Here is a 10182-nt window from a genome sequence, read left to right on the forward strand (position 1 = left end):
ATTAGTTTTATGTGTACCACATAATGATTTGACATTTTTATGTGCAGTGAAACGGTCACCACAGTAAGTCTGGTTAACATCCATCACCACACAGAGTTAAAGAACTTTTTTTTCTTGTGATGAGAACTTTTAAGACCTACTCTCTTAGCAACTTCCAAATATACAATGCAGTGTTATTAACTATAGTCACCATGTTGTACATGACATCGGGTGTGTAGACTTCTTATCAAAGTATAAAATACACATAGAAAAGTGGCCAAATCTTAGGTGTATAATTTGATGAAGTCTCATAAACTGCATGCACCTGACCAAGAACCAGACGTGACTGGAGCCCCAGATCCCAACGCCTCCTCCCCCTGGGGGTCCCCGAGGGCGGCCACGATCTTGACTACCTAGCAGATTCACTTTGCCTGTTTTTTATTTTTATATAAATGGAATCACACAGAATGTGCTCTTTTGTGCTTGGCATTTTCCCTCGATGTCATGCGTGTGAGATTCTGCCGTGGTGCCGTGTGTGGTTGTTTTCACTAATCCTCACTGCTGGTTGTCCTCCACTGCATGAATAGACCACGGTTCATCCACTCAGCCGTTGAGGGTTGTCTCCGTATTTTGGTTATTATAAATTATGCTGCTCCAATAATTCTCATACTGTCTTTGGGAAGTCCTGTTGGGTATGTATCCAGGAGTGGAATTTCTGGGTCCCAGGTTGGTGTGTGTCCATCTTTACAGACAACAGTCTTCTGTAAAGACTGTGAGTGCCAGTGAGTGCCACCCTGTCCAGTGCCTTCAGGAGTATAGGCGTGTTTGTCAGGCTCTCCAGCACTTAGTATTGTCTGTCTTCATTTTGGCCATCCCAGAGGGTATGTATCACATTGTGGTTTCAACTTGCATCTTCCTGATGACTAAGGAATTGGGCATTTATTCTTGCTTGTTTGCCATTGAGATATAAGTCAAATCTCCCTTGATCTTGGATGCAGGAGAGCAGAATACAGCTTCTGTGGCAACCCGTTTATTCCCAGTGGCCCAAAGGATGGCCCTCGGATGGTCCTGCCGATGCTCAGCATTGCCTGGGTCTCAGTGGCACCTTGGAGATGGTGGACAAGGCGTGTCCCCAACACGCTCCCCCAGCCTTTCCATTTGAAATGCATGTGGTTGGCTAACAAGACCCTCTCAAAGCAGAAGATACGTCGGGTGGGGCTGCAGTGCTGCTGTGAGCTGCTTGTGCCTCATGCCACTGGGCAGTGACTGCTCAGCGGGACCACTTGAGGCAACACCGCCTTTGCCAAAAGCTGGGGTGGGGTCTTGCTCCTCCTCCCGGTGGCTCTGAGATCCTGTGCTCAGTCCCCATCCGCACAGTGGGTGTGACCACCACGCCCACCCCGTAGCACCGTGGGGACTTGTTGTGCTCTCTTGGCAGGACAAAGCAGGGGTAGAACCCACTTTGCCGAAGAGGCTCATGGACACATGGCGAGCACACCACAGATCCAGAGTCTGAACCTCTGTCCAACTCCTCACACGTGAATGAAAGGACTCAGCCTGGCCACTGTGAGGCAGCGGGCAGGATGCAAAGTCCCTGTGGTGGAGGGGGCACCACAATGGGTGGACCATCTTGTGCTTCCTTTCAGGTGAAGTAGAGTGGATTTATGTTTCAGGTGTACCACAAAGTGATTCAGTTATACATACATATACATACATATACACACATATATATATTCCTCTTCAGATTCTTTCCCATTATAGGTTATTAGAAGATATTGAATATAGTTCCCTGTGCTATACAGTAGGTCCTTGTTGTTTATCTATTTTATGTATAGTCGTGTGTATCTGTTAATCCCAAACCCTAAATTTATCCCTCCGCCCCACTTCCCCTTTGGTAACTATAAGTTTATTCTCTATGTCTGTGAGTCTATTTCTGTTTTGTAAATAAGTTTGTTTGTATCATTTTTTTAGATTCCACATATAAATGATAACATATGATATTTGTCTTTCTCTTTCTGACTTACTTCACTTAGTATGATAATCTCTAGGTCCATCCATGTTGCTGCAAATGGCATTATTTCATTCTTTTTTATGGTTGAGTAATATTCCATTGTATATATGTACCACATTTTCTTTATCCATTCATCTGTCGATGGACATTTAGGTTGCTTCCATGTCTAGGCTATTGTAAATAATGCTGCTATGAACATTGGGGTGTGTGTATTTTTTAGAATTGGTGTTTTCACTTTCTTTGGCTATGTACTTAGGAGTGGAATTTCTGAATCATATGGTAGTTCTAATTTTAATTTTTTTGAGGAAACTCCATACTGTTTTCCAAAGTGGTTAATATCAGTTGCAAATATTTTTCTCCCATTCACTAGGTTGTCTTTTCATTTAGTTGATGGTTTTCTTTGCTGTGCATATAATGGAATATTATTCAGCCTTAAAAAAGAAGGAAATCCTGCTATATGTGACAATATGGATGAACCTGGAAGACATTATGCTCAGTGAAATAAGCCAGGCATAGAAGGACAAATACTGCATGACTCCACGTATATGAGGCATCAACAGGAGTCAAATTCATAGAAACAGAGCAGGATGGAGGTTGCCAGGAGCTGGGGGGAGGGGAAAGGGGAATTCTGTTTCGATGGGTATAAAGTTTCTGTCATGCAAGGTAAGTTCTGGAGCTCTGCTGAACACATGGTGCTTATAGTTAACAACAGTGTGTTTGCACCTAAATTTTGAAGAATGGGACAGTGGTGTGGTGATGGGGCCTGGGGTGGCCTTGTGTTCCCATGCTGCACAATTCCTGAGAGTGGATAGGAACCTTCCCCTCCCCCCAGAGCATGGTCTTTATTGTCCAGCTAATTGACAAGTGTTTAATGAGGCCCAGCTCTGTCCTAGGTATACCATACTAGGTGTAAATACAGCAGTAGGAGACACAGTCCCTGTCCATTTGAGGCATATAATCCAAGTATTTCTCAGGAATTACTCCATGGTCAGAAATAAAATCTGGACTTAGTTGCCTGTATTGCAAGGAACATTCTTTAAAGTCAACATTTTAAGGAAAAACATTACACCCTGCACTTATATGGTATGCAATTTCTTCCTGGCAACATCAGCTTCACCATTATCAATAAACAAGGTTTACTTTTGTTAAAATTCACCTTACATTACCCTCCTCTGTAATTTGAATAAAGATTTTAAATAAATAAATAAATAAATAAATTTTTGGCTGCATTGGGTCTTCATTGCTGCATGTGGGCTTTCTCTAGTTGCAGTGAGCGGGCGCTAGTCTTTGTTGCAGTGCACAGGCTTCTCATTGCGTTGGCTTCTCTTGTTGTAGAGCATGGGCTCTAGGTGCATGGGCTCAGTACTTGTGGCACACGGGCTTTGTTGCTCCATGGCATGTGGGATCTTCCTGGACCAGGGCTCGAACCCGTGTCCCCTGCATTGGCAGGTGGATTCTTAACCACCGTGCCACCAGGGAAGTCCCATAAAGATTTTTTGAAAGGGAATTTTATGAGGTTAAGCAGTGGAAGGAAGGGCTTAGGTATAAATTTGGCCAACAGCTGTCTGGGCAAAGTTCTAGGGTGTTGAGTGAACCCAGCTCATCTCCAGGCCATTTTTACTAATAGTTTGAGGACAACAGAAAGCACCTGAGAGTGGATGGGAACCAGTAAACATGCAAAGGTGAGGGGCTGTCCCTCCTGTAACCACGGTACGTCATGTAAGACGCTGTCTGAGCTTGACCCTGCTGGTCCTGAAGAAGCAAGCCGCCATTGTGAGAAGGCCTGTGGGAAGGCCCCAGGGCAGGGGACTGTGGTGGCCTCTCGGAGCTGAGAGCAGCCAAAAAGAAAATGGGACCTCAGTCCCACAACTGCAGGGAGACAAATTCTGCCTGAGGGTCCGGGCCTGGTCAAGCCTCATATGAGAATTCAGCCCACCTGACTGCAGCCTGGGGGCCCTGAGCAGGACCCAGCTCAGCTGTGCTTAGGCCAGCGGCCCACAGAGACCATGAGATAACAAATGTGTGTTGTTTTGAGCCACTAAATTTGTGGTGATTTTTTGCTCAGCGTAGAAAAACATAGGTGGTGAAGGAAAGGATGGTGGGCTGTAAGATTGAAATTATTTTTAGAATCAGCAGTTATCTGAAAGGCATTCATGTGTCTGCTTTAGCAGGTCTTTGCTGAGAGTAACCTGAGGCCAACAGCACCTCTCCAGGTCCACACAGGTACTCTTGATCAGGACCAGGGGAGAAGCACAGCAGCCAGAGCTGGCGGGGCAGAAAAGAGTCCCCTCAGGAATCTCAGGAATCTCCTTTAAGTTCTGGTCCAGTCGATCCTGAATGTCTGTACAAGTGGCAAATCCCCGTATCATCAATTTTATTGATACTCTCAAAGAACCAGCATTTGGTTTCATTGATTTTCTCTCTCTTTTTTTCTGTGCTCTATTTCACTGATTTCTGCTCTGATCTTTATTATTTCCTTTATTCTGCTTATTTTTGTGCTTAGTTTATTATTATATTTCTAGTTTCTTAATATGGAAGCTGATATCATTGATTTAAGGTCTTTCTTCTTTTCTAACATAGGTGCTTGATGCTATGAATTTCCCTCTGAGTACTGCTTTAGGAGAACCCCACAATTTTTGATATGTTGTGTTTTTATATTCATTAAAAACATTTTCTTATTTCTCTTGATTTCTTATTTAAGTAACAAGTTATTTAGAAGTGTACTGTTTCCAAATATTTGGAGATTTCCCAGATATCTTATTCTTTTATTGGTTTCTATTTTAATTCTATTATGATCAGAAACATACATTGTATTACTTTCAATTCTTTTAAACTTGAGACTTGTTTTACAGCCTAGAATAAGGGTCTATCTAGGTAAGTGTTCCATGTGCACTTGAAAAGCATGTATTCTTCTGTGTCTTGTGAAGTGTCCTCTAAATGTCAATTAGGTCAAGTTGATGGCTGTTCAGTCTACTGTGTCCTCCCACTTCTACTTGTTTTACCTCCTTGGGTTTTGTAAATACAGTTGTTTTTTTGAGTTTTTCCTAAGTCCAATGCTGGCAGTTGCTCACCATCTTTCACTTCTTCACGTGCCTTCTTATCTTTGACTTTGTGCTGAAGATGATATTTGAAGCAATATTTGAAGGAATGATTGGCATTACTCTGATGTAATCCCTCCCTCCAGGAGGGACTTTTGTTGGTTTTTACTTCTTCCAGACACAGGGTGGTGCTGGTTGTTTAGAATCCTGTGACTCCAAGTTCAAAGTCTGCACTTTCATGCTCTGAGGATTCTCGACTTGTGGTTGTCCTGGGCCCCAGGCAGCTGGATCTTGTCTGAATCACCCTCATTCCCAGGGTGCAGCCCCTCCCCAGGCAGGCTGTGGGTTTGCAGGGTCACCGTGTTGGTGGGGTCTGTAGGGCCTCAGCTGGCCTGAGGGCCGAGTCTGGGCTCCCCGCTCTAGACACCAGTGGTCTTTGTTCCTCAACCTGGCAATTTCTCACTGACTCTTGTCCCTTTGCTGCTTTTAAGATTAAAACATGGTTCACTCCCCTTATCTGGTTGTCCTCCAGGAAAAGTTTAATCTGAAGTGCTCAGTTCTCCAGCCTGGGTCTGGAGCTCCCCATGGTTTCCTCTGCGTCTCTGGTACTCTTGCTTAGATATCAGATCTCCGAGCCAATTCCCTGATTTTAAAACGTGTTTGGTATCCATTTTGCATGTCAATTCTTGGCTTGATTTTCTGAACGATTTCTTCAATTCACTTCCAATCCTTACTGAAATTTTATTTCTGCCATCATATTTCCAGTTTGCAAGAGTTTTCTCTCTCTCTCTCTGTGTCTCTCTCCTTTTAAAAAAGTTTCTATTGTTTCAACAATGCAATACATGTTTTCTCATGTCCGAGGATATTCACAAAATTCTCTCCCTTTGAGCTCTGCTTCCTCTGACTTCCAGTCTTTCCTTAGTTTCGCTCCGTCTTACCTGCTAGAGGCTCCCATCAGATGTCTGGTGACCCTCAGCTCTCAGCCTGCACTGGAGAGGCCCAAAATGCTGACTATACCCAGGAAGGGTCACTGGGCTGGGGCACCCCACTGTCAGTGTCCTTGGTTCTCGGCATTCGTGGGGAGTTTCCTCAGAGAAGTTCCATCCAAGCTCCCGTCTGGAGGGACCAGGGTGCAGGACTGGGGTCTCACCATCAGATATCTGGGTGTGTCCTCCCTGGGCCTCTGTCTCTGGAGTTCTGGGGGGTCAGGCTGAGTTTTGCTGCCTTCTGTAACCTCCCACTTTCAGCCCCATGTGAGCCTGGAGCCGTTGGACACCTTACTCCCCGGCCTCGCCGTTTGCATCTTCACTTCCATCCCCTGCTCTGCCCAGCCTCCCCATTTGGCCGGTTTCTGAAATCTTGCTGTTGTCCCCTCTGTCGTTACCCTTGATGGGGGGGGGTCCATTTATCATCATTCTTGGGGGATTTAAGGTGGGAACATGTTGTGCTCAATCCACTCTTTACCTGTAGGCTGGTCTTCACTGGGGGTCGGGGAAGGAGGAAGGAGGACATAGACCTGGGGGGTGGGGGAGTGTGGTCACCAGGGCAGCAGGAGTGAGGGTGGGCATCACGGGCAGGCTTTAGCCCAGGGAAGCTCGGCCTCCTCACGGCTGGTGGGGCACCCTGCCTCGCGGGTCGGGCACTGGGTACATCCCCAGCGCTGCAGGCCCGAGCACCCTGACTTCTGGCCACTGCTCCAGGCACACGAGGCCTCCGCCTTCTCTGGTGCAGCAGCCCCGTCTTCACGGTGCGGAAAGAAAGGAGTAGCCACTGGAAATACACATGTTTTCCAAAGTCTGAGAACACAGGAAAATGGGGCATCAGATGAGGCAGAAGGTGCGGGCCATGCTGGCTCAGCTGAGGAGGGGCTGCCTGGATGGCAAACTTCCTGCCTCCGCTGCCCCCCCTCGCCAGGAGCTTCTGGGGGGCATGGAACAAATGACCACAGTGGCTGGACAGATTTGCTTGTGGAGAGTCCTGGAAGCTGGGGCGGTTTTTGGGGGGGTTCTCTGTGCAAGTCCTGCTTGGAGACAATCTGGTGAGAGGGGTCGGGGAAGAGGGGCCTGCCCTCAGCCCCCTGGGGAGGGGCTGGGGCCCAACGGGAGCAGACAGGGAGAGATGGGCTGCAGCGCGAGGGACCCAGGCTCAGAGGGCTGGATCACAGGGTCATGAGGAGGATTTGGGAATTTATCCCGTGGATAATAAGGGTTTGATGAGGAAGGGGCAGGAGCTGCGGGTGGTCCCAGCAGGGGTCCCCCATGGGGGGAGGTGGAGAGCGGACAGACTCACAGCCCTGTAGGCCCAGTGGTGTGGACGGAGCAGAGGAGGGTGCCAGGGGCTAGGCCAAGGGGTGGAGGGTTCGCTCCTACCACCTGGAGGAGGAGGCCAGCACTGCTTGGTGGGAGGAGGGGAACCAGCAGCTGCAGGGGGCGGAGTGAGGGCTGTCAGGGGGCAGCTGTGGGTCTGGAGCTCAGAGCAGGGTCCTCCAGGAGGTGCTGGGATGTGCGTCTAGCATGAGAATGGTCCTGGGCAGAGTCCAGGGCCCCCGGTGTGGCCTGGAGAGGAGGGGCCGACACAGAGGAGGCCCAGGAGGCCCAGTCCTTACAGCTCTGCAGAGTCTGGTAAGGAGACCCCCACCATGTCCCGGGGCTCAGAACTGCGAGGGCTTCATGGCCTCAACAAGAGCCGTGAGGGCTGAGACTACCACCCAGGAGGTGTCTTCCTTCCCAGCTGAGGCCGGCCAGCCTGTTTCCTGCAGCCCATTCCTGCCCCGAACCTGGGTCTCTGTTGCCCCCTGTGTCCTCCCTTCTCCGAGCTCTTTCTCATCAGCGTGGCCACCTTTCTCATCAGAAGGAGCACCAGGAGGCCACCCTTCCTACCCACATGCACTCCCCCAGCACCCCTTTCCTCCCCTCACCCCCAAACCAGTTTGGTCCCAGACTCTGCTCCCCCACTCTGGTGTCTGACTGTCTCAAATCCAGCGGAAGCTCTCCAGGCCTCGTTTTGCCTGGTTCTCTCCTGCTCCAGGTCCTTAGGTCCTTCGCACTTTCTCCAAGGGCATCTGGCCTCTTCCCTTCGGGCTCTGCGTCCTTCCCTCACTCACAGTCCTGACTTTGGTTGCCCACTATATACTGGTGATTACAAGGGCTTTATTCTGGCCCTTTCTCTCTGGAGCCCCAGATCCAAGCACTGCACTGCCTGTGGGACATTTCCAGACCTGAGCTCAGCCTGGCATGGGGTCTGCCCACCCCCCTGCCTCCAGCCACTGTCACTGCTGTTGTCCCGTAGGGCCCTCCTCTCTCACTGAGACTGACTCCACCCTCGTCCCTCCAGGCATCCATGCCCCGCTGGTTCGCTCTGGACAGGTCCTGTGGCCCCAGCACCTTGGAGACCCTGCTGTGTGGCAGGCCCTGGTCAAGCTGCACCTGCTGTTCCAGGTGTGTCAGCCAGGTGTGAGTTCCCTGACCCACCTGGTCTCGGCAGCACCTGGCAGCAGCCGGCAAGGGGCTGGCATGCAATACTCGCTTTATTAATTAAATGACAAATCAGTGACCCAGTATTTTCACTCTGCTCTTTAAAATGATCTCTTTACAGAAGTTTGATTTGGAAGTACACCCATTTTGAAAGAGGGACGTGCCCATAATTTCTGACATAAGTCATCTCTCATGGGACATCTGTTGCATCGTGGTGGCTGCCATGGCAGCTGAGCGGCTGGACGCCCGGAGCCTGGAGCTGATGCAGCGATGGGGTCGTCAGCACCAGGTCTCCCAGCGAGAGGTCCCTCTCATGAGCTCTGCCCACAGTCGTGGCCGAAGGGGCAAAGCGTGGGCTTGGCCTCCTACCCACAGGGCTGGGGCTCTGTTCCCCCTCCCCCTTCCCTGTGGATGGTGGAGAGACCTTCCCTCCCAGACAGACTCTCTGGCCGCCCAGCACCCACCCCCGGTGCAGTGGACAGTCCTGTCTGGCTTGGACGGCGCTGCCCTCACTCACTCCTCGCACCTAAGCCCCACGTGATATGGTTCTCGCCCTCCGTAATGCCCTGGTCGGGGGTCTTTTGTCAGCACAGGGCCCGTCAGCTGCTGAGCTGGCTGCGTGAATGCTGAGTGAGGGGGACAAATGAGAGGGATCCTGAGGGCAGGTTAGGTGGTGGGTCCTGGGGGCAGGTGGGGAGCGCATCCTAAGAGGCTGCACCCAGGGCCCGGGCCACCCTCTGCACCACGCTGTGCAGGGCCTCCTTGACCTCCCGGTTCCACAGGCAGTAGATGACGGGGTTGAGCAGGGGCGTGAGCACTGTGTAGACCACGGACACCAGCTTGTTGAGGTCGAAAGAGTAGATGGCACGAGGCCGGGCGTAGATGAAGAGGGAGGCTGAGTAGAAGATGACCACCACGGCCAGGTGCGAGGCACAGGTGGAGAAGGCCTTGTGCCGGCTGGCGGCAGACGGGCTGCGCAGTACCGCGCTGATGATGGCAGTGTAGGAGGAGACGGTGACCAGCAGTGGCCCCAGCAGGATGAGCAGTGCCAGGAGGAAGTCCACGAGCTCCGCCAGGGACATGTCGGAGCACGCCAGGTTCAGCAGGGGGGACACGTCACAGAAGAAGTGGTTCACGACGTTGGGGCCGCAGTAGCCCAGGCGCGAGATGAAGAAGACCTTCCCCAGGGAGATGGTGAAGCCCGAGAGCCAGGAGCCAGCGGCCAGGAGGCTGCAGAGGCCGGGGCTCATGATGGCTGGGTAGCACAGAGGGCTTCAGATGGCCACATAGCGGTCGTAGGCCATGACACCTAGGAGCACGCACTCTGAGCAGGCCAGGGCCAGGAAGAAGTACAGCTGCGCCATGCAGCCTGCGAAGGAGATGCGGCGGAATTCGGGCGCCGCCAGGCTGAGCAGCGTCTTGGGCACCGTGACGGAGATGTAGCACACCTCCAGGAAGGACAGGTTGCTGAGGAAGACGTACATGGGCTTGTGCAGTGCGGGGCTGGCGTGGATCACGGTGATGACGAGCAGATTCTCGGTGACGGTCAGCAGGTAGGCCAGCAGGAGCACCACCAGCAGGCACGCGCGCAGGCCCGGGGAGCCCGGGGAGCCCGGGAAACCCACCAGCATGAACTCAGTCACCTCCGAGCGGTTGGCCCCTGCAGGCATGACCTGGGGGC

General features: G+C 51.2%; 1 protein-coding gene across 1 annotated transcript; it reads right to left on the minus strand.

Moving 5' to 3' along the window:
- Window positions 1–9205: 9205 nt before the first annotated feature.
- Window positions 9206–10171, minus strand: LOC309797180 (olfactory receptor 226-like; the record flags this gene model as incomplete). Its single annotated transcript, XM_082610659.1, is given in 2 exon segments — window positions 9206–9775; window positions 9779–10171. Coding segments are annotated over 2 exon segments (963 nt in total).
- Window positions 10172–10182: the final 11 nt, after the last annotated feature.

This window comes from Mesoplodon mirus (genome assembly GCF_964341445.2).
Source record: "Mesoplodon mirus genome assembly, chromosome: 2".
NCBI classification, from domain to species: domain Eukaryota; kingdom Metazoa; phylum Chordata; class Mammalia; order Artiodactyla; family Ziphiidae; genus Mesoplodon; species Mesoplodon mirus.